General features: G+C 38.5%; 1 protein-coding gene across 2 annotated transcripts; it reads right to left on the reverse strand.

The window, feature by feature from the left end:
• Positions 1-254: 254 nt before the first annotated feature.
• LOC136678825 (epithelial splicing regulatory protein 2) lies at positions 255-24,870 on the reverse strand. 2 transcript variants are annotated; one of them, XM_066656971.1, is made up of 17 exons: positions 24,736-24,870; positions 24,381-24,533; positions 23,145-23,273; positions 15,447-15,560; positions 15,112-15,226; positions 14,395-14,490; positions 13,731-13,785; positions 13,528-13,638; positions 11,201-11,333; positions 10,634-10,676; positions 9,503-9,804; positions 8,407-8,637; positions 7,768-7,966; positions 5,474-5,681; positions 5,083-5,260; positions 3,373-3,474; positions 1,479-1,616 (listed from the first exon to the last, which is right to left on the reverse strand). In XM_066656971.1, exons 2-16 carry the CDS (start codon positions 24,510-24,512, stop codon positions 3,388-3,390), a joined length of 2,133 nt encoding a protein of 710 aa, XP_066513068.1. In that variant the 5' UTR covers positions 24,513-24,533; positions 24,736-24,870; the 3' UTR covers positions 1,479-1,616; positions 3,373-3,387. The 2 variants fall into 2 exon arrangements, with proteins under 2 accessions (XP_066513067.1, XP_066513068.1); XM_066656970.1 differs by lacking the exon at positions 3,373-3,474 and having other exon boundaries at positions 255-1,616.
• Positions 24,871-25,492: the final 622 nt, after the last annotated feature.

Below are 25,492 nucleotides of genomic sequence, written 5' to 3' on the forward strand. Positions count from 1 at the left end.
AAGACACCCAAAAACAAGAGGTAAGGTTAAATATATGAAATGGTAATGGGCCCAGAAAACCAGCCCTTCTTGTTCAGATATGAAAGATAAGGCTATGTTCAGCAAACACACATGATGTGTCACTTGTGATGACCTAATGCCATTATCAACATAAATTCCACAGCAACCGCGCCACTTCTCATTTCAGTCTAAACAAAACACTGGCTCAGCAAAGAAGAGAAAGAAAAAAAAAAAAAGAAGTCAGATTTTTCAGAGTAATATTTTATTTATTTTTTTTGCATACGAGTCACATAAATGTCATCTCTAGATTGATACAAGTTTCAAACTTGCTTTAAAAAAAAAAAAAAAAAATCCTAAATGCTTACACATTTGCCAGAGAGGCCTGCCCATCTTTGTTCAGCTGGTATTGCACTCTGGGTAAATGAAGTAAAGGCCAAAAAAAAAAAGTGGTCGTAATATTAGAAGCTGGCTCACAATTCTTTTAAAAAAAGGGGGAAGATGGGGAAAAAAAATCTACTCTGCCAAAAAAAAGGGAAGGACTATGGCACTATGAGGAGCAAACGCCTCTCCGGTGGCACTAGATACAGCAAAAAAACTAAATACATTGCCTCTGTCACTAAAGGCCAAGAAGGAATGCATGCAGTTCAGACAAAACAGCACTTGTTTCTCACATTAAATAAAAATGGTTCTCTCCTGGATTGAATTCAACTAAGAAGGGCACACTTGGTCTGCATTTGATTCAACAATTAAGTGTTTCAGGTATAATGTGGTCTGCAGTGCTGAGGCACTCTCCACCAAAACAAAAATCTTTAAATCCTACGTGCAGCAAGTTCTCCTCAGAATCATTAAATTTTAAAGCATAATTTGGCTTAGTCCAACCTCACTGCATAGTCAGTAGTGGCTTAGAATTGGCCCCTTGGCCTTCAGTAGTGTTTTAATTCTTCTCGCATCCAGCATGAAGAACTGGCAGGCTGTATGGCTTAGCCCTTGTATATTGCACTGGCTTACAGGGAGTAGCAAACACATTAAAAACAGTGGATACTTAACATGGCATTAAACCCATAGGAAGAGCTTGAGGTTAGGGATTTTGCTCCATAAGCACATGGCAGAAAAAGGCCTCAATAACGACCACATTAGACTGTGGAAAACATCTAGAAAAAGTTGGTCTCATTAAAGCACACAAAAAAGTGGCCATTTGTCGCACAGATACAAAGGTGAGGCACTTTGACAAATACATATATATTTATATATACACACAAAATTCATGTACTTATGCTGGCTCCCCTCCAGCAGTAGTAGCGCATTAGAAATGAAGAATAGTTTGCCCTTGTCTCACTTTGCAGTTTAAGGTAGAATGTGTTCTGGGGACATAGAGGTCAGAGGCTAGAGGTTCATCTGGTGAAGTGCAGAGCCTGCTTGTTCCAGCAGTCTCTTTCCAGTGGTCAGTGTTCTGGTCATTCGCAGCACATCAGGCGGACAGGGTGACCGGAGAGGGGGAGGTTGGAACGCTCAGCCACGGCCCGCCTCGCTGCCTCCTCACTGGGAAAAGTGACCAGTGCCTCCCCACTCCGCTGACCACTCAGGTTGTACAAGACAAGCACAGAGTCCGCCTGGAGCTGTAGAGAAACAAAATACACATGTATCAGAATTAATCTGACTAGGCATGAGCAAAATAATTTGAATATATGGATGTATTAAAAAAAACGTATAGTTTGTTTTCTATTGTGTTTTAAATGGCCAGATGTTGTGTAAGTGCAAGTTGTGAAATAAACATTTATATTGTCATATTTAAATTACGTTTTGTCCAAGTGAGACGTGTAACTGCACAGAACACTAGCAGCAAACACTACTGCTGCTATGCTAAACAGTGACATAAAAATACAGTCTAAATATTTACATAATTACACACAGATCAACCACCACCTCCTTGTTTCTACATTCACTGTCTATTCTCTCAGCTCTACTGTCCACAGGAGCACTTCATAGTTCTACAATTACAAACTGGAGTCCATCTGTTGCTCTGTATACACTTTTTTTGCCCCCTTTCACCCCATTTGTCAGTGTTCAGGACCCCCACAGGATCACCACAGAGCAGGTATGATTGGATCAGACCGAGCAAACAGATTGAGTTTTTAAAGCCCTGAGTGTCACTGCAAGACTGAGCATAGTCCACCAACCAAAAGCATCCTGTGCCCACTAAAGAAAAACTAGATGATGACTAGCCTCAGCCATAGATGAAAATATAATACCTTGAATGTACTAACTTGGCCTTACTGTCAGGATTCTGCTAGTTGCATTCTGACTGGCTGATGTACCTCCACGTATACACACATCCGTATATTGTTTTGTACTGGATCTGCTACAGGTCTGATGTGAAAGTCTGCCTCCAGATGTCAGGCCAGAATTGGTCCTTTAGCGTGTCAGAGTATGGTACCTTTTGCTACCGCATACTACAACAAGAAAAGAAATTGGACTAAGAGACTCTGGCAATGTGAGAGTAGAGAATGACCAACAGAAACTGTGCAGGAACAGATGCTCTACTCTCTTTGACTTTACATCTACAAGGTGGACCAATGAGGTAGGTGTGTCTATCAGAGTGGACAGTGCTTGGATACAGTGTTTAAAAACTCCAGCAGAACTGCTGTGTCTGATCCACTCAGACCAGCACAACACCACCATGTCAGTGTCGCTGCAGCACTGAGAAAGATCCACCACCCAAATAATTCCTGCCCTGTAGTGGTCCTGACCATTGAAGAACAGGGTGAAAGAGGGAAAATAATATACACAGAGCAACAAATGGACTAGAGTCTGTAATTATAAAACTATAATATGCTCATGTGTGGTCAGTGGATTGGACAGTGAGTGTAGAAACAAGGCGGTGGTCATAATGTTATGGCTGATCGGTGTAAAATTATAGATACATTTAGGCTCCATTATAAGCATCTCCACACAAGGCTTATGAGAATTCCTGCTGAGAAGAAATTCAGACGGTGTTAGTGAGGACTGCAGAGACAGAGGTTTATTAGCGATCTCAGAGCAGAAAATAAATTTGTAGCTCTCGCAGTGAAAGGAAGATGCTGCTGCTGCTTTGATTATCAACTCAAAACAAAAGCATTCAAACCCATCAGCAGAGATCAGCTGGATCTGAAAGTCCAGAAAGAATTAATGCTACTTAAGGGTTAATCAAACATGGAATCCATTCCCATTGCCAAAGAAAGACAGAAAAGAAAGAAAAGGAAGCAGAGCAGAAGTTGTAACTGCTGGGGACACCTGTAAATCAAGAACTGCAGTGTAAGGAGAGAAAAGGAAGCGCTAGGATTTAGTCCATGCAGGGCCGACGACAGCAGAGCTCCACAGGTTGGGTGGTCTTACCTGGAGGAGCGCCCCCTACAGGCAGAGCCACTCTTTGGGCTGGATTAGGGCACGGGCCTGATCGTTCACTCCCATCACACTGCTGTAGTCCTCAGGAGCGTACTACAGCACAACAGCCTACAGTCAGTACTACAGCCTCCATGTTTCTCACTCTCACACACACATACACACACACACCCCTGTTCGCAGTTTAATGCTTTAGTGCTTTAATATCTGATTGGCACCCGCAGTCATACAGCACTCTAATGCTCAGAGATCCTTTAGAGTTACCCCAGAGACATTTGCAGCACCAAAAAAGAAAATTAAAGGGCCTATTAGTGAGTGAAATAAAACGAGGAGGTTCCACAACAGAAATTTTAATCAATTAAAAATGACAATGGGACAAGTACACGACGTGATGCATCACCAAATGTGTCGCTTTTGGATAAACATTACTTAAAGCTTTCATATAGTTCAGTCTGTATGAACTGTAAGCTACTGTCCATTTGTTCTTTTCTGTGTGTGTGTAATTATATATATATATATATAGCTAACTCTGTTGGGTTCTGTGGCAGATCTGTCATCAAATGGAACAAGGCAATGGTGGGAAAATAATATTAAAAATCATAAGACATAAATCATGGTTGAAAATGAGTGGACAGTAGCTTTAACTAATAATCTAAACAATTATAGTCCACTTCTTTCAATAGTGGTCTGAATATAAGGTTGGAGAATTTGGTAATGTGGCCATAAACACATTAAACAGTTCAGTTCAGGCCCTGAAAGGAAATTACTGTTCAAACACCTTTCAATCCCATTCCACAACACAGCAATATATTAACAAGCCCAACTAAATCTAGGAAAACATGCACCAATACAAACACACACCCAAACTTTCTAAATCTGTTCCCTTTCCTGTGACACAAACACACAAGGATGAGGGAAAGGGAAAATAAAAATACAAAAAGATCCTTATCCTGGGTTATAAATATATATTTGTGTTCTGTCTGAACTGCCAAAAGCACACTTAGTGTAGAAATATCCCATTTCAGTGCCTCAGTCACAAGTCAAAATCTGATTTCAGAGCCAAAGTACTCTTCCCATCAAGCCCCTTACCTTAGGCCTGAGGAAGTAAAAATTTATCCACCTTCTATCCACCTTTCTATTCCATCAGGATTTCAAAGCACACAAAATGTCCCATTCCCAATATAAAGCATCAGTCATTCATTTTCCCTGCCCTTCATTCATCTGTAATTCCATTCATACATTCACCCATTTCCCCTTTCCACACCCCTGCTGCAGTCTAACTGCTGAAGTTCATACCATGAATTGAAGACTCCACCTACTCAGATGGCAGCCAATAAGGAGAAGGAAAAGGGCAAAAATGCACAAAACAATGTAATAACATTAATGAAATTAAAACCCAAAAGCAAGACATTTCTCCACACATTCATACAGTGCACAACAAAAACATTTCACAAAGGGCATTTCATTTATTTATTTGAACAGGGGCAAAAAAATAAAAATAAATCGATCTGTATCAAATTATATTTGTTAACTGTAGCCACTGCAATGATACAGTACAGTAAGATTACAGGCCAGCCACATCCTACACCACTCCAATAATAGAAGCTCGTTGCTGCTCCTATAGTGGCCAATTTTCATTAACGCAGGGGAAAAAAAGACCCTCCACTAAGCTGGGTGATTTTTTGAGGGCTGGAGTGTGGTTACCTGGTAGCCTTGGAAGAAACTGAGTATGTCTTTTACACCAGCAGTGTAGGGCAGCCCCTGCATGCGCACCAGAGCTCCAGGCTGAGGTAGCACCGGTGCACCCTGCTGAGCCACTGCAGCTGCCATCGAACCTGGGGGAGCCGCAAAGTAGCTCATTGTGGAGGGGGACACTGGAGGACTGAGAGAAAATAAAAAAAGAGCGAGGAGGGGGAGACAGAGTAATTTGCTTAGACAGACTGCTATAGCAATCAACACTTCCTATATTTAAAGACTGAATCAGAAATCAGTTACTTAAAATGCTAAAACGTAGCCCAAAATAAAGTTCGAGTAATGCAAGAATTTGTGTAAACTGAACATCATATAATCATGACAGTAAAACATCGGCTTTTACCTGGGATAATATGCTGTGTAATTCATGTTCATGTTCATGTAGAGTTGAGGCTGAGGAGAGAAGTATGTCAGGGCTGGCGAAGGGCTGTGAGCAGGAGCTTGTGGAGTTCTCGGAGTGGCCAGCAGAGGGGGCTGATAGAGGGCAGCTGCCTCAGTGGAGAGCATAGCTGCTGGAGAAGGAAACGCAGCATAGGTCGGTGGTGATAGGCCTGAGGAACAGAAAGAAAATATGATAAAATAAGTGCACACACACACACACACACATATATATACACATATATATATATACACACACACACACACACACACACATATACACATATATATATATATATATAAAATGTGAAAAAAAATTAAGGTGTAAAATGCACTTGCAAGCACTTTAATTTTAACTCAGAGACAGAAAATTAAGCTGAATGCTGTGCATAGTAACTGGCTGCTGTGTATTTCCAGGCAAGCAAGAGGAAAAACCTGTAGATTGGTATGACAGATTTATGCTTCAGTGGATAACGACAGCATTTCCTAGTACAGTCTGCCCTTCAATAGGTCAAAAACAGGCATGTATCCCTACTCAGATATTTATCCACAAACAGGTAACAGTGGCTTGAATTAAGAAAAGGTCTGCTCTCCATTTTGTACACACACATACACAAACGACCTTACAGTGTGTGTGAATGTCACATACTCTATATTAACTGCACTGGCCTTGGAACAACCAACTCTTTCCTCCAGTGTACCATGTACCCAAAGGGGCCAAGGTCAGACAGATCAAATCTCTATGTAAACAGGGTGCCTTTGGTTCTTATTTAAGCCCAGACTTTATAAATGCCAAAATCTTGCACCTTTCAGGCAGGGACAGAGGTGCTCACATTGCTCTGCTGAAATCTAATCTCGAAAGACTTTGCTGATAGGCGTAAAGAACAGCAAAGGCTTTAGTACAAGCTTTACTATCAGTCCTGCTCAACAGGTTGCACACAAGGCTCTGACTAAACACAGATCTAAAAACACAGATTAGCAAATTATGTAAATTTCTTTATAAAATTCCTTTATATACTTTTATTAATATAACACTTCCATTAACAATTTTAAATATTATTTTGTTTTCAGTATTAATAATAATAATGATAAATAAAAAACTCAATACAAATGAGGTTATAATTACTACATACATTGCACCACAATGTTTTTTAGTGTGTTTATATCAATAACTTTACAACATCTTTAAAGATGGCACAGCTTGACAGATATCAGAACCAGAAAGACACTGTTCATAAATGAGGAGTGGCATTGTTGATTACATACTTGCTATAAAAAGGTGTGTTATCTGAGATTTTACACATTTATCTAGCATCAAACAACTCATTTCAATGTAATGGTGTAATGGAGCAAGTCATGAGAAAAGAAAGAAGCCACACTGTTGTTCTGCTTTTCTCAATGCCTTGTTTTCAAACAGTCAAAAACCCTGGGGAAACTTGGGCCCACCCCATGTTTCAACTCCCCAACTTTCAGGACAACACAATTGACATTTTCCTCTGCTGAGAAAAAAAAACAAAAAACAAAAAAAAAAAAACACATGTTCTTCCGCATAAATACATCAATTACTCCTATTCTACCTTTACTTCTATATTCTGTGTGGGTTTGCATCCTTAGTGCTAGTGTTTGTGGACCTCTGGAAGTACTTTGGGTGATGGAAAAGCACCAAATATGATTTTTATGATTATGATTATTATTATTATTATTATGTGCCATGTCTGTTTTGAGTGGCTGGCATGACATTGTTAGCTGTTACAGATATTATGAATTTGTTGAGAATGTTATAAGCTTGGGTTGAGAGGGTCAGTTAAAATTCTCTCTCAGATGGAGGTGTGGCTGAGCAGGAGAGTGGGTGAGGCTGAAGGAAAGGGCATCGCTGAATAACTATGTATGGTTCTGAGATGCTAGTGGGACCTCTGCTGACAAAATAAGCCACCTGAAGTTTAAAACAAATCTTCAGCTTTTCACAGCTCCATATTCCCCTCTCTCTTCACTGGTGTGATAAATGAAGTGTGCTCAAATTGCCATGTAATAGAACTACCCTTTTCTCTGAATTCAGTAGTAGTCATTTCCTGATATTTCACATCTGACGCAAGTCTAGCTCCAAAAAAAAAACCATCTTTCCTACTAAATTGAACAGCTGAGAAATGTAAGTACTTAGTAACTAAAATACTGAGCCTAATTCTTCATCTGTACAAACTAATTTAGAAGTGCTGAGGTAACAAAACAAAAAAATATAATACAAATGAGCAGGGTACGTACAGGGCAGTTTGCAGGGTGGAGGGGAAAGGCCACTACGGTTTAGAGTTCCTCCCATCAGCACAAAACTCATCTCTTCAGTAGAACACTGGAAGACCTCAACATAACGGTCCTTCATCATCTTCTTATGACACTTCTGGGCCACCATAAAAGCACGGTCTGCTGATTTCATTTGGATGAAGGCATCACCAGATGGACGACCCTAAGTGTTGATTGTAGAGTAGACACAGGAATGGGGTCGGTGTGGCACTAATAGGTAATTTACTCTTGTACAGTATTCTGACCTATGACTAAGATAAGCTTTACTGAGTTGCTGTAAACTTAAAGCTTGTGAAACTATGTAATCTTAAAATTAACATTAATTAACATTTTAATGCATCTATTCAGATGTTCAGTGGTAATAGGGGAAATTCTTGATGATGGTCAGTTGCCACAGGTCAGATGTTTTGTGTGATTTTAAGTAAGTTTCCTAGGGTAATGCTAAGGAATATAAGGGCCTTATCATATGATGTGGCCTGTATGCGGTTATTGATCTGTTTTGCATTGTCCATTTGAAATATTGTTTTTTGGGGGAATAAATTACTGCTGTGTAAAATAGTAACAACTTTAATCATTTAAACACAAACATAGTTTTCTTCTCACCTGTTGGTTGAGCACCATATGGACACCATGTGGTTTAATATCTATCGTGTGCTCTCCCATGAACTCTAGAATGTCTTCAATGGCAGCAGTATATGGGAGACCCCGCAGACGCACACAGTCTCTTGTGCTGGCCGTGGTGATAAAAGGAGAGGTAGCCAGCACTGGCACCGGCAACATGGGTGGAGGAGGGAGCGTGGAGATCAGTGGAGTGGACATATACCGGTTCAGCACCTGGAAATCAAATACACGATGTGTTTATATTTCTGATTGACAGGCTGTTGACCTTATGATGAGCACAGAGTAATTTACAGACATATCTGCTATTTTTAAATATTTGTTGTGTCTTCCATATGAACTGTCTCTACTTTATTGCTTTTTAAAAAGACACCATTGACAGTCCAGTGTGGTTCAATAGGCTACACAATCATGGGGAAGACTGCTGACTTGACAGATGTCCAGAAGGCAGTCATCGACACGCTCCTGCTGTATCCAACCATACTGTATTATCGGAAAGTTGAGTGGAAGGAAAAAGTGTGGTAGAAAAATGTGCACAAACAACAAGTATAACCACAGCCTTGAATGGACTGTCAAGAAAGTACCAAAACCACAGAGAATCTATGGGATATTGTCAAGACACCAGACTCAACAATGCAGACGAGCTGAAGGCCACTATCAAAGCAACCTGGGCTTCCATAACACCTCAGCAGTGTCACAGGCTGATCATCATCCTCCGCCGCACTAGTGCAGTAATTCATGCAAAAGGAACCCTGACCAAGTACTGAGTGCATATACTGTACAAACTTATCAATACGTCAACATTTCTCTATTAAAAGTATTTTTTTAATTGGTCTTTTATAATATTCTAATTTTCTTTGATATCACTTTTGGGTTTTTATTGGCTGTAAGCCATAATCATTAAAATTAAAAGAAAAACTCTTGAAATAGATGACTATTTGTAATGAGTCTATATAAACGAGTTGCACTTTTTTAATTGAATTACTGAAATAAATGAACTTTTTGAGGATATTCTAATTTATTGAGATGTACCTGTACTTGGCAACTTGATTACAGTGTAATTAACTTTTGCTAAACTGACCTGTTGGACCTCAGCAGCTGTACTGCGAAACAGTTCAATGTATCTCTTCCCCAGTATCTGTTTGTGCTTCTTCAATGCATTCTGGGCATACTCCTCACAGGCGAACAATACAAACGCATCGCCTGTGGGTCGCCCATCTGGATATTTAACAAACAACAGCCCCTCAGTGCCGTCCGTCACAGGGCTCTCAGGGCCCAGGAAGCCCAGAACATCCTGGTGTGTGGAGGTGAAGGGTAAACCTCGCATGCGGATGATCACTTGGTTCTCCTTGGACAGGAACTGTGCGACCTCGTTGGATGTGCCTGAAAAGATTTGATGTATAGGACAAAGTATGTCATCAGCAGATGATTTGTGATGTGAGCTCAGTTAACATTTATGCAGCATAATGCATCATAAATATCATACAAATTAAGAGCAAATAGTCATATTCCAATGACATTTTAGCAGTTTAGGCAAGTGTTAGAAAAATCTCCTGCTTATCAAGAGTAAAAATATTAGCTTTAAATATCATCCGTATTTATTTTAAAAACACGTATTTATAAAGGAAGGAAGATGATGGTAAAATGACAGACAGAAAGTGTCTAAACATTAAACAGTACATTACCTATGGCATTAGTGGTAGTAAACACACATGAAATATTGTGCAATGTTTGTGAATTTGCATGTGACACAGAAATACTATTGACCCATTAGGAGCTTATTCAAAGCTCAGTAGAGAATCTGCTGCGCATCTGTATTCACCATTCACTCAACAGACACAAGCAAAACCTCGGCCTGCGACCATCCCTTTACACCCAGAGTGTGAGAGGGCATAGCAGGCCTTTTCACTACCACTGCCTCTGCAGAGTCTCTTGAGGACGGTTTTGTCTCTCGGGTGCAGGCACGAGCTGGTATGGGGGAGGGGGGGCAGAGTAGAGTTTCCCCCTAAACCTGCTCAACATGAGTCAGCGCAAGGACATGACACACAAAAGAGCCTTTGATTCAGTCCAGGAGAGAAAATGGGCACTCTCCCTCTCTCTCACACACACAGCATCACACAGATAAGTTCTCTTAGTGCTTGGGTGTGTGTGTCTAAACTCATCTGTAATTGAAAACTTCAAAAACACATCACCTCCCATAACAATAACTCACCTCCAGCGATCTTCAGGAACTCATCTCCTGTTGCTTTATACACCTGAAACAGAAATTAGATGGAAAGCAGCTGATTTTAACAGCAGGGTCTAAACCATAAAATATATATTGAATTATTTTTTATTGTATTATTTTCTAAATAGTTTAAGTACAATTAGAGCTAGACTATTTTTACCATGCACAATTCATTTAATGTTCAGGGCCTGTTTGATTCTAATTAAAAGATCTTGGTCAGTTATATACAAACACACTCATCACTTTAAAAGGCACCTATGTGGTAATTTCATGGTGATTTCATCTCATCTTACCCACACAATAAATAGTGTAAGACAATGGTTTCCATAGAAACTGCTTTATTGCTCCAGAAGTCATAGTTACTTTTGAGTTAATTTTATAATTAATACTTGTGTGTGGGGGGGTGGCCTTAGGGTCAGTATGCAGCTACTCCATCACATTTTATTAATTTTCATTTAATTAATTTTTTTTTTATAAAGTTTATACAAGTTCTTTTTAAAAACAACAAACATATGAGTTTACAGATAAAGTGCCTGAAAGTGAGTAGCTCACCTCTATATATCTGCTCCCCATGTGGTGTTTATGCCTTTCCAGTGCCATGTCTCTGTGTTCTGAGTTTACAAAACGCACCAAAGCCTCTCCATTCCTGCGTCCCTGAGCATTCAGGCACAATGCCACACCACCTCTGAAGATGTCAGATTAAAACAAACATCTCTTTTACAAAATAAGAACAATAGTGACTCCTGTGCACATAAATATGAAATATTTGCTTTTTTTTTTTTTTTTAAACAAAATCTAAAGAGAAACTAGGCAAGCCTAGTTTAGCTGGAAAGCAATTAGCCATATAGCCACTGTCACTGTCAGGTTTTTCTGGTATTTCAAAAAACAGGAAAGCCCAAAATACAGACCCTTGTCATTGTAAGGTCTTGAGAAGCTTTGGTGCTTCATATCAATGCCTTTGTTTACATGTGGTTTTTATTATGTGATTTTTAGCAGATATTGTGTGATTATGAAGTTTTGTTCATAATATAACATCAGTGTTATTCTTATTCATTTTATTTAAAAATTAATACCACAACCCCAATTCCAATGAAGCTGGGACGTTGTGTAAAACATAAATAAAAACAGAAAACAAAGATTTGCCAATTCTTTACAACTTATATTCAACTGAATACACTACAAAGACAAGATATTTAATGTTCAAACAGATAAACTCTGAATTCTCTTGATGATATTATGGATGGTAAATGATGAAATCCCTAAATTCCTTGCAATTGTACGTTGAGAAACGTTCTTAAACTGTTGGATGATTTGCTCACGCAGTTGTTCACAGAGTGGTGAACATAGCCACACCCTTGCTTGTGAAAGAATGAGCCTTTCGGATGCTCCCTTTATACCCAATCATAACACTCACCTGTTTCCAATTAACCTGTTCACCTGTGGAATGCTCCAAACAGGTGATTTTTGAGCAGGTCTCAAATTAAAAATGAGTGAATAATTGCAAAATAAATAAAGTTTATCCGTTTTAACATTAAATTTCTTGTCTTTGTAGTGTATTTGATTGAATAGGATGAAAGAATCATTGTAATCTGTTTTTATTTATGTTTTATCCAACTTCATTGGAATTGTAGTTGGGTTGTAAATGGGTTGTAGATGATCTACCACCAATAAAAAACAACAAAAAATAAGAGAATACCTAGAACATATTATTGATTTTAAGAATTACAATTATGTATTTATTCAGTGTAACAGGTTAAAGAAGTTAAAGGAGGCTGTGCACAGCTTTATGGAGTTTTATAAACACACTAACGCCACAAAATGTCTCCCCACCACTTCCATTTACAACATTTCAGGCAAAGACACACTGTCATGAGAAATAAGACAAATTCAGCAGTCCTCCTCTCTCTGGCCAACGCACATGGTGTTGCACCAAACACAGCCCCAGAAACACACACTAGTTTATGTCGGTGGAAACATACCGAACAGTTCCAAATTTAGTTCACAAATTGGAATGCAGTAGCGTAGAGTGCAGTAGCGCCACATTAAGTTTTCTCTATGAAATACGGCTGAACTAACAGTTGCTACTTGCGCATGCACACTTTAACATTAGGAGTGTGTCAGTCAGTAAGTGAAAATGCCTCTTTGAGACTGGCCTGGTAGGCTGTCCGGTAGCGCTGGGCGATATGAGCGCAAATCAATATCATGATTATTGTACATTTTACAACGATTACGATTAATGAACGATTGTTTTGTATTTTTGATGCTCGTAGTTCAGTGACGAGGCTTGTTCTGTAAATACGCTCCAGTATTAATGAGATATATTATTAATGTTGCTGGGCACTTGTACCTCTTTTTATTTTGAGCAATGTTTATATTTTGTGTGATGTTGCTTTGGTTGCTGAAACTGTTTTTTTCCTCAGCATTTACATTTGATTTTTTTTTCAGCGTGTATTGATTCAAAACACAGCATGTCCAAAACACAGATGCTGTGTTTTTCTTTGGTACTAGCAGCTCAAGTCGCTTGGTGTGGCAGGCAGGGGCACATCAGCTTTATATATATATATATATATATATATATATATATATATATATATATATATATATATATATATATATATATAAAAATACACACACACAAATAAAATGGGAAATAAAATGGGTCCAATTGCCTGTAACTAGTTGTTTACTCACAAATTACAAATTTAATCAATCACATAGTTAAACTGAATTTAAACCTTTTTAAAGTGAACAGCAAATATCTCAATTATTGCAGAAGCAGCTAAACATTGCTGTAACCAATGCAGTGAGAACGGGCAAAACTAGCTGGTTAAATTGAACAAAGAAAAAGAAGTTTTGGAGAAATCACTTTCATTTCTTACTTGGCAATGTTGAGTCCCTTGAAAAAGCGAGCTATGTCCTGGTCGGACGATTGCCATGGTAATCCTCTGGCTCTGATGACAGTCTCACTGTCCACAGCTTCAGTTTTACTGCTGCAAGATTCAGACAAGCCAAAGCACAACAGTTATTACCCTGGGGTTCATACTGACATAAATTACACAGTTAAGATTTCAAAGACACTCACCAGGCTCCAGATTCAAACTTGTATTTCACATTTTCAAATGAAGAAAATTTATGATCTAGAAAAAAAACAGAACAGGTCATGAATGATCAACATTCATTTTAAATGCTGCGTCAAATATTCAGACGCAATTTAACTTATTAAAGCTGTATGATTTATTTCCTAAAATAATTTAAAATAATTATTTCCTAAATCAATTTGTTTAAGGAAAAAGCAGAAGCCAGATTGTCCAAATGGTACTGTAAAATACAAACTCTAAGGATGTTTTTGAATGCTTTATTTATATTTAAAAATATGTACCTCTGCCTGTTTCTCTTACAGTGGTATCGGTGTGACGATGATTACTGATGCACTCATGTACAAAAGCATTTTAAAGGCAACCATGCAGTATTCTGCAAAGAACTCTTTTTTTATTATTATTATTATTACTACTTACCATTATTTGTTCATTCAGTTTTACTGTCACCCACCATTGCAACATGATAATTAAGATGATTAAATTACTCTGAATGAGAATCTGCCAAATTTATAGAAAGCCTCCATCCTATTAAAATAATTATCAAAATGAGCCGTCCTTTACCCAATATTTTTCACCCCAAAGAATGCTTTTTTCCACTGCTGAAGAACAGAGGAGTATATAATAAAAAAAAGAAAAGATTTTACTGACTGTAAGGCTCAGCCAGGATGTGTTGAATGATCATCATCATGCTCTTCACCTCCTTCACTCCAGTCATCTGCTCGCTTACTGCAGGAAGACACAAATCTGTGGACATCCATGTAAGGAATTTAACAGCACACTGCCACATGAAAATTACCAAAAAGGTCACTGCACATATTCAAAACCTGCATGTTAATGTACATTTCCTTATCACTACTTAAATAGACCGCAGCCTGTGAAGGCGTTTATTTGAAGATGGTGATAACAGTGAAAGAAGTTGCTCACAGACTTGTGATGAGCAGTTAGATACGGGCTACTGGTGGCATTAAAATTTAAATCTGAAAGTCTACGGCCTCATGAACACAGCTTGAAAATTAACAATTGACAATATGTTGCCTAAAACAGTTGGTGTATAACAGGTTATGTTGTCATGACTGGGATTAATTAAATCCCAAACTTGTTTGAGCATCAACTGTTTGGTTTGTTCATGTCTAACAGTTTAAGAGCTATGTTTTGTGCAAATCTGCATCTATACCTATATAAACCAGGCAATCTGAGGCAAACCAGGCAAAATTTGATTGATATTAATGTTAATATGCATATGTATGTTGTACTATGAAGCCCTTTGAGACTTGTTTTTATTTATATAGCTCTTTTCTAGAACATCTACTTATTTACTTACTAACAGTCTAAACCAGAAAATCTGTAAATGTAAAGTAAGGATACATTCGAGCATGGAAAGCAGGGTGAGGTCTTTCACTGGGCCAGCGTTGGGACAGCATTTGTGGAACTCCCTTTTCAAATCCACGAATGAGTAAAAACATTCTGGTAGGACCAAATTCTAATAAACACACAAAGACACGCTTCAAACAGGCTGGAGAAGACACCTTAACGAGCATGAAAAATAGCAAGCAATATATAGGAAATGGACAAAAGGCAAGTATCAAATGTAGAAAATTCACTTACTTTGTGTTAAGAAGCTTCCTACATAAAGATACTGTCAAAAATGGCATGACACTCTTATATCTCTGATGAATTATGTCCTGAATATATACACTAACCTTTTTGGAGGCCTCAGGGTGAAGAGCTTGTCGGATGAGAAGGGGCCCGTCAACGCACAGCGAGTATGAATTTCTGCCCAGAGATTTAACCTCAGCTGAAATGGCCTGCTGAAACTGCACATCATCCGGGCAGCAAAGAAAACAGAGAAAGAATTATTTCCAATCTAATTAAATAAAAAGTGAGCATTGCTAAATGTAAACATATCATGAAACAAGATCCAATAAAATTTGAGCAAAAAAAATGTAAACCATTCAACTACATCAAGTCAAAAAAGGTTCTAAATGTTGCTTTTACAGTTTTACATGTTTCTTCATATCCACGGTATCATGCACTGAAGCAAAACCACACATTGTTTTTGACTAGTTGCTTATAAAACAGAAGCAAGGTCATTTGGCCTGCCTTTAGCAACCTCTCATGTTACTGCTTTCACAGACTCAGACATGCACTGAACTACAGAGTAAATGGCACAACCAAACGTCCAATGAGATGGACATCATTTCAGACAAAAGCTTTACAGCGACAAGTGAAATACAAATATAAAACAGAGCAAATTAGAACTTTGGAAAGACTATGTGAGAAGTCTCAGTATTCTTCAGTCTCAGAAAATTGTGCTGTATGTGCTTTCTATATCATACATACACAATTTGGATTCAGCACATTCTTTTTGTTTATGACACACAGGGCAATCTTTTCATTTTATGTTAAGAACAAAACATGCTGTGACCTTGGTAAACACCTCCATTTCCACAAGCAAACTAAAGTGCTGAGCCCAGCTTCCCCAACTCCCCAAAACAGATCATTTGCAGGCTTTTAAGAATATGTTAAACCAGGAAGTGATTGTATTTAATTTGAAAATATAACAGGAGTAAAATAGCTCCATTAATACCACACCCATATCCAGTTTTCTTAGTGTATTTAACTGATGAAAATGTCATTTTGGCAAAATCGTTTTTTTATATAAAACACTAATTCAGTCATTTAGAATATTGATTTCAAACACATGCTGCTGCAAGACTTCCTTTAACAATTGTTACTGACAGTGGTTAGATAAGGGGGTGAGAAAAGAAAGAAAAAAAAAACTAGACAGACAGACAGAGAGAGAACAAAAGAGTGACAGCACAAAATACACACCATGTCTACAATGGTTTTTACACTAAAGTTATTGGTTATTGTTAATATATTTTAACCACAATACATCTCGATCAGTGAATTTAACCCTTCTATATCTTAGTTAAAAGGTCATTTGTAGTCAACATTTTTGTTGGTTTCACAGCCACAACAAATGCTTGAAATTAAAACTCTGTTCAAAAGTTTGTAGACACTTGATTTGTTAAAACATGAGTCTAAGATTAATATGCCCAATGCTAATGAGGTCACCAAAGCACTATAAAGCCTCCATCATTGGGCTGTGCAGCAGATAAATGTATTTATTGAGTGGTCTACTGTTTCCAGAAGAGTAGAAGCTGTTACTACAACAAAATGGGCAGTAACAACCAATACATGACCTTTCGCAAGAAATTCTGGATGAGGTGTCCAGTCCACTGTTCTTAAAATGGGGTATGCAGCATTAAGCAGAACTAGCTTTCGAAGCATGTAGGCTATGTTCACAAAGCAAGCAATCACTATGGTGATCAAGCAAGATGAAAATAATGACAGGCACCGCTTTGTATGCAAGACTCTCTCAAGGAAGCCAAAATAAAAAACCTGCTGATCCAGCTTGCTGTTAGCACGCCTGTATGTCTTTGATAGAGCATCCCTCATATTATACACCTGTGTTTGGTAGGAAACATTAGGTTTAATGGGCGATTAACTAAACCTCTAAAACAATCAATAAAATATGACTGTAAGCACATATTTTCACGTATTGTCCGAACAGGGCTCAAGGACTTGCATCACATCCAAAGGTGTGCATGAATTATCTTTAAGAATATAATGAAGTCAACCACTCTATTCTTTCATCAACTACAGTAGTGCAACTGGTAGTTCAACTGCAGCACACATCATTTACGCAATTTATACATGGCCAGTGGCCATATACAACACAAAGAGAATAAAGGATTTGTGCAGGAGAATGTGTGTGAGCACACATGTTGGTGCATGTCTCAAGCAAAATACTTTATATATATATTAGTCAGCATGACATTATTATTTGCACCGAGCTCTTACAAACATTTTCATCATACCTGAAAGCATTCTTGCAAAACATAACTTCACAGATGGCAAAATGAGTCAGTCCAAAAAACTGCTGGAGAAGAGTATGTACAGTATTTTATGAGGGTTAAAGAAAAAGCTAAGAGCAATGGGTCAGGTTTACCATAGTCTCAGCCACAGAGGAGTCTGATACTTTCAGTGCCCAAACCTGGCCTCACTGTCAGGATTCTGCCAGTTGCTTTCTGACTGGCTCTCTGTACATCCGTATATACACACTTCCTTGTATCATGGCTGGTCACTTACTGGTCTGAAGTGAATCACAAAGACTGCCTCCTTCTACACGTCATGCCAAAATAGCAGACTTGAGTGGTCCTTGTGCGTGTCAGTTCGATTTTTCTTTTCCTGCAGTAAGAGGTTCTTGTCCACATTAAGTGGCAAAAGATCCAGACCCTCCCTAGAGATACACTTTTACACTTAGTAGCCACACTGAGCAATCCAAAGAAAGGATGAGTTGAGTAAAATCAGCATTAAGCAATTTACAGGTTACACAGGGTAATGAAAAAGGGGAAACATTAACTGTAGCACTCACAAATGATTACCCAGCAATTGCACGATAAAAATATAAATTGTGCATTAATTATGAAAATCACCGTTGAGTCTCTACAAAGCAAAGTTTTTGTTTGAATGTTTTTTTCTTAAATCAATTTAACCAATTATTTCTGACAGCACTGCTGGACTGGCAGCTCCTTTAGGGTGAGGCAGGTTACCTACCACAGAAGAGCATTTCACATGTCCTACAGCTGAAATAATCAAAGCTTAATTCTTGTATTTTTATTTTTTTTTTACAAGACAGACATGTTCATACAAGCAATAAGCTTAGGAGAATATTAGCACTGTCAAAATCTGAACTGAAAACAATATGCTTCCACATGATCAGGCCTAAAGAGAAAGATATCTGATAATTATTGAACAAGTGAGTTATTACTTGTCTAACCATACTATAAGAACACTTAAACCTAAAACCATTCCTATTGACCTTAGGTCTGACACCATTGCAACAGACGACTACTGAAACATACGTAACTCAGAACCTTCATGTTTTAACCTCAAGTCACTAAGCTGTTAAATAAAGGTCTCCTAGAATAGAACTATCATCATAATGACAGAAAACAACCGTTGCACCTGACACTGTGTCTGTGTGTTTGCTTACGGCCACGGTCACAGCTATGCGGCCCCACCTTGCACAAATCAACAACCGGATTAGCTCCTGCCCCACAAAGAGCTCTAGAGAAGCAAGTGACACACCCTGGCTTTTTTGGCCCTTTCCTTAGAAGCAAAACAACATGGAGAAAGATAGTGAGAGAAGAAATTAGATGGTAAACCCCAGGGGGCAAATTACCATACAAACCATAACAAGCAAGTTATTATTTAACTCCACAGTTATCAAACCTATAATTACAAACAGCAGGTTAAATTACTTTCTACCCTATTGCACTTTTAAAAAGGGCCCACATCCTTCAACTTAGCCTTTATGGCTTCCATACCAAGTTTATCAACTGATATGTTTATGGACTTAAGATAGAACTGTCATAGAGTTTTTTTTTTAACATATTTTCAAAATATTAAGGTTTATGAAATTATTTCACCCAATTGTATCACTCCAAAAAACCCAACCCCAGGAAGAATTATTTTGAAGAATGTTGATAAGCACCTGTCTTGTCTGCAACAAAGGACTTGACAGTCCAGTTTGAGAAGACGTCATTATATGTTACTTGCATGATATCATCAATAAATGCAAGAAAGCAAGGCTTTTGATCTTTAGTTCCCTCAAAGCCATTTCCCTACAGTTATGTACACTGCCCTATGATAAGGAACTAGTAAGGGTGCCACGGCATATTTTAGAGCAACAGTAACATACTTTACCTATACTAAATATACACTCAAAATAAAAAATGGACCATTTTAAAACCTCTTTTTGGTAGTGTATTTAAATGGCAGAATTCTGATTGGATGCTTTGTATTGTGGCTATTAAAACAGTCCATGCTAATGCACTTTTTATAACCTCAGGAATAAATGTGACAAAACTAAGCTTTGTTGCTTTCTAGCTCTTACTATATATGATAAACCATTTTTCCAGAACATATGCTGTTAAGGTGTCAATAAATTTGAGAAGTACTACATACAAACAAATTGATGAGGCCTCCTTTTCTCAGCCTCTCCCTGGGAGTGTCACCCATCCTGCTACACAGGAGCAGACATGCTGCTACCAGTCTGAACCTAGGCTGAACCACTCACTCTACCTTTCTGTCCTGTCCCAGAAATACCTGTATCTCTTCCATTTCCTCACGCACGAACATGCACTTACACTCATGGCATAACCCCAAGCTCACAGAGACAGCGTCCAAAAGCAGGTGCAGGCTCAGTGAGTCAGGCTGTAGCACCCATAGGCATAACCCACCCTGCCCATGAGTCCAACTTTGGAGTCGAGTTTAAAGCTAAAGTGTATCCACCTATAACCCACTGTTACTGCTTCAGGTTTGTAACACATTACTGTCACAAAAAAAGTTGTCTCCAAATGCTCAGTGTGCATGTGAAAGAGAGAGGAAAAAAAATAACTTATTCTGTCAGTGAAAGCAATTTTAAACTATTAATATTGGTGAAGCTCGTCATTTGATATATCTCCTTGAACTTTTATTAGAAGCATAGGGAACTTAATACATAGCAAAATTATATATATGAGCATTAAAACGTTTTATGACCACAAAGACATGTTGGAATAGTTAGATTTAGGTGTTCCTAAAGCCATCTAAAGTCAGCTGAAGGACATGCCTGGTTCGTTAACATGCCCTGTTTAATAATTTACTTAGAATATTTAAAAAGAGGCTGCTGTCGTTTTAGCATTTCAATTGCCTAATATTGCAACTCACGCTGCACAAACATGGATATTTACTCTAACATATTGTGCTGCCAATAATCAGAATGTGAAGTTTAGTTATGATGAGAAAATGAAGGGCAAAAACTAATTCAATTTTTTCTTTCTTTCTATGAACTGAGACACAGCTGACATGTTGTAAATGTAATCTGCATTAGGTGGATAGTGCACAACTGACAACCCCATATCAGATCAATAGTTCACCAAAGCCAGCAGAGCAAGGCCTCTGTTGCACCACAGCACATGACTGAGCTTCATTCATTTAAAGCAATGTTTTAAATTTGGAGGGCAGAAAATTATTTGCAACACAGACAGCTACAACAGCCAAAAAAGTATGTCCCTTGCTGAGGCATTCAAGGAGAAATTGATTTTACTGGTTAATCTTTACTGGGCCTGCTGGTGGTAGACTACATTTGAAATCTGCAAACGTTAGAACGAACTGCCACCAACACTTCACAGAACAAACTACAGATGTTACTTCACTTATACTGAAAGTTAATGCACATCACTTTGTATGGATGCATTTGGGCATTCAGCACCATGTCTGAAAGTCTAAAATCATAACTTAAAATGTAGCATGCACCAAAATATACACTTGAAAAAAATACTACATTACTTTTCATGAACTGATTCAGATTTTTTTTTTCAAAACCATTAAACACTGCCCTATTATTGTTGTTGAAGCACTTCTCTTAAAAGCAGCACCTGAAAGAGGCAAGGAAACCATATGTGATCTTATAATGATAACACATCTGAGGACCACCTACTACTACACAACAAAATTCACCAGTGTTAAACCAACTCTATTAGTGTTAACGAGTGTCTAGTTTGTAAACTCACAGTGTTAACACTAACCGTGTTGATTTAACACTAGTGAGTTTGATGTGTATTTTTGCAAATTGGATTGGATTGCACTCAATTCTGCCTTTTAGAAAAGTACATATCCTCCCACATGGACTTCCAAATTTCTCTAAGATGTTCTCTTTGAACATCTAGAGTGAATCATACAAACAATAGTTTGCCAAATTCTGTTGCTTACGAGTTTACATTTCAACATTCACGAACTGCAATTCTATAAAGCAATGCATTCAATAAATTCTGACTCTAATGTCTTCCACTCACCCGCCTAAACCATTCAACTCTGGTGGTAAATGGGGTAAACAAACCTCAACTGGTAAAATAATTATCATAAAATACATTTAATTAATGAATTGATAATCATTAAAAAAAAACAAAAAAACAAAGCTGTTAAATTAAGAAATACTAAGCCTTCATCAACCTTCACATTCCTCGGGTGTGCTTGATCCTTGACATATACAATCACTAACTCCAAAACAAAAAGTTTCCAAGCTTGCTCAAACCTGAATGTCAGAGTCATTAGGTTGAACATAGAGTCTAATCTTAAACTAGAACATTTCTGTGGGACTGGCTGATAATGACAGGGTTTCAATTATGAAATATTGGGGGGTGGGGACAGGTCTAGTGAATGCAAACAAATTCTCTTCACAGAAAGGTTGAGAAACACGTTTGGCAACATACACCTTTTGTCAAAACATACCTGCCCACTTCACAAGGAACCAGAAACTATCTACATCCTGGTTGTTTGAGCATGCCTGATCTGGATATTGTTCAGCACAAAAAGTTCACTGGCAGCTTTACACTTCTCCCTTTCTCCCTAATTCTCAGCCTATTCGTCCATCCCCCAATCGCTCTCTCATTCTCCCCCAAGCCAGTGACATTTACAGCAGTTAGGGAGGTGTGTGCCCAAGTAAACATTCCGTCTTCCAGGTGTCGGCAAAGCACACCAGACTAAAACATGACCAGGCCTGCAACTTTCCGCAGTGGCCAAGAACCTACCTGCCTTCCCTGCACAAAATGTTACACTTGACACAAGCAATTTAGAAAATACTGCATCCTCTGAGGTAGAAGTTTGTGTACATGTGTTACAGGCAAGGTACATTAAAGCTCTTCCAAGACTGGCAGACTCTGTGCTTACATAGCATTCTGCTTGAAGGCGTCACTAAATCTGACACCTGTCGGTTGGCAAGACAGATCAAACAGGATCTACGACAGTTGAAACTTCAAGAGCTTTTTCCAACCAGACACGCAAAGCAACTACCGTGTTGTATGGGTATGGTTAGTAAAGCTGTGAATAAATAAATGTTTAATTCCAACTAAAAAGAAGTAAGCTTTGAGATCAACTGTGTGGCATGATCATGCTATACAGATCTTTATGTGAAGACTATATCTTTAGAGTACCCAACAATACAAATTAATATTCAAAGCCAGAAATAGGTGAGGTTGAAATGTATTTATTAAAAAAAAAAAAATCAAAATCAGTAAAGCCTGCACGAAGGCCAAGTGAGATTGGGGCTTTTTAAGTGGGCACAATATTATTAACATTGTTAATGGATATATCAAAGTGGCAAGAGATATCATAACACCAGAAGAGCAGAGACTGTCTCTTTGGCACTGCTGGGATACTGCCTTTTTTATATATTTTTACTGCATTCTGTAATGCCCAATTCAACATTTTGTAGATGTTCACGTATCAGCACCGGTCTCTGTATTCTCTGTAATGCACCCTCCATTATTTTTCCAAATGCCCCTCACCTGTTGCAGAACTGTGTCCAGGGGTTCTGCTTTGCAAAGCTCCTCAGCAGTTAGTTCAGTCTCTTCTTTACATTGGTCCGTCAATTCTAGCGTGTCAGGTTTAATCAGCCGTTGCTGAATCTTCCCCACCTGTAGAGAAAAGCAGCTTTTTTCGGTCACAGCATGTAGCAGCATTCTTTCTGGTGCTCATCCACATTTGTGATGAGAAGCAGCTTTGCCTATCTGTTGCCATAAACCCTCTACACACACACGCTGCAATATTCAGCTTGCATGAAAATGCTCTGGTCTGAATAAGGTGCAGTGCTGGGCGATATATTATTTAAACCAGTAGCTATATCTAATACTGAAAAATCATGATACAACTTTTCAGATTCAACAAAAAGCACTGTGTCCATGTTTGAAAAGCTCAGAAAAGAGCATTATCCTTTTCAACAAGGCACATTCAGTTGGTTAATACTGCTTTGTGAAGAAGAGGACTGGTTCGTTTATTCTGTATTTTTCCTCAGTATATCCAGACCCTGAGTTCCAACATTTTCTATTTACTGCTTCAGACTGCTTTGAAAAAAAAAAAAACACTTCCAAAACATTTTAAATTTTCAAAAAAATGAAAAATTTAAAAACGAATAGCTGTTTATTATTATTATTATTTAAGTTAGCTTGAAGAGTGTAAGGTTGGGTCCTTTAAAAAGAAAATTTTAAAAAAGTTTGACACCTTCTCTTACAGTAGTATTCCTTTTTTAAATGTATTCGCTTCTGCTATTAAAGTGATGTTTAACTTTTAACTATCAGATACCGAGGTATATTTTAAAAATAATCGTGATATTTCCTGTGTATCGCCCATCACTAGGTCTGAACACTCCCGGCCATATTAAGACGATCATTTCTGTATAAGGTAAAGCTGCAAAGCAGTTAGCGCTACAGGCTTTAGCTACTGAGATCTTGGGGCTGACATATTACCACAAAAGACACGCTTTTTCGTAATGTAACCGTAAAACGCTGCTACATTTTTAACAGTTTAAACCTTATGCTGGCTTACACCGCTCGAGCTCGGCGACTATGTCCAGTACTGAAGCTACGAGGCCACTGAAAAAGCTGAAAGCGTGCCTTGTTGATAAATGCCAGCTGTCAGGGCAGAAAGGCTTTGTATCTACAACAGTAACCGAATGAACACGAAAGAGGGGAAAGAGAGAGACAGAGATTCGACAGAAGCCTTACAACGAGTGAAAAGGTCCGTACCTTCTTCTCATGTAGGTCCAAAATTTGCCACACCAACAGAATTATTTCCCTCTCATCCGAACCCAGTTTACCCCCATTTGCACCAGCTGTTGCCCCAAAGAACACCACCAGAGTATCACTGTGCGAAGCCATCAGGGACCACAAGGGTAAAAACTACAATTAAGAGCAAAGATCAAAAAAAAAAAAAAAAAAAAAAGAAAAACACACACACAGTAACACGAGGGTTCACCTTTTCTCCAAAGTGATAAGAGAAGCAAACAAAAGGTCTGGAAATTCAATAATGGTAGGCGAAGTGAGGGGAAAGAAGATTATTTCAGAAGAAGGACACGACAGAGAGTGCGGCCGGAGACTCTACCTGCTGAAGGTTTTCTATCCAGAGTTACTGGTTGGACTGGTAAACAGCCTGCTTTTCTCTCACGCTAACCCCATAACAAGCCCTCAAGCCTTTCTCTTTTTTTCCCTCTCGGTTACCTGGCTCTGGCTCGAGCTCTCAGGGGAGAAAGATGATTGGCTGCAAACAGAAAGGTGAGGGCGGGGTTATGCGGTACAACACCTATGAAACTCAATATCATTGGTCTGCTTATGAGTGAAGGAAGTAGCTGAGCAGAAGAATCCATTTTCCCTCTCGACTGCCCACCTTTCTAAGAAGTCCGCCTCTTCCAATGTTTCTAAACTCCCGGTGAAAACGAAACAAAACCCCTGTCTTAAACGTCAGTTCTAAAGATTTATAACAGTCTCATTTTGTTGTGTGGACCGTGCTGGTTAATGCAGAATAAATATTGACAAAAATCGCTTGAGTGGAACAGGAAACACTGTTCAAGTAAAATATGGTCTCCCCTACACTATTCAAAAGCACACCTGAATACTCCTGCTTAAGATTTAGTTCCTACACCATTTTCTATTTTATAAGTTTCTATTTTATCTAAGTATTATATATTGCATGTTATATTAGTAGGGCGGCACGGTGGTGTAGCAGGTAGTGTCGCAGTCACACAGCTCCAGGGACCTGGAGGTTGTGGGTTCAATTCCCGCTCCGGGTGACTGTCTGTGAGGAGTTGGTGTGTTCTCCCCGTGTCCGCATGGGTTTCCTCCGGGTGCTCCGGTTTCCTCCC

Source organism: Hoplias malabaricus, chromosome Y (genome assembly GCF_029633855.1).
Source record: "Hoplias malabaricus isolate fHopMal1 chromosome Y, fHopMal1.hap1, whole genome shotgun sequence".
Lineage (NCBI taxonomy): Eukaryota > Metazoa > Chordata > Actinopteri > Characiformes > Erythrinidae > Hoplias > Hoplias malabaricus.

Bases quoted from the DNA above. Each gene is read 5' to 3' on its own strand.
- LOC136678825 (XM_066656970.1), bottom strand. From the start codon at position 24,512: ATGGCTTCGCACAGTGATACTCTGGTGGTGTTCTTTGGGGCAACAGCT. The intron at 11,334-13,527 runs GTAAGAAATGAA...TGACATCTTCAG, and splicing joins AAGGGACTCAACATTGCCAA to AGGTGGTGTGGCATTGTGCC. The intron at 7,967-8,406 runs GTGAGAAGAAAA...ATCAACACTTAG, and splicing joins ATATGGTGCTCAACCAACAG to GGTCGTCCATCTGGTGATGC.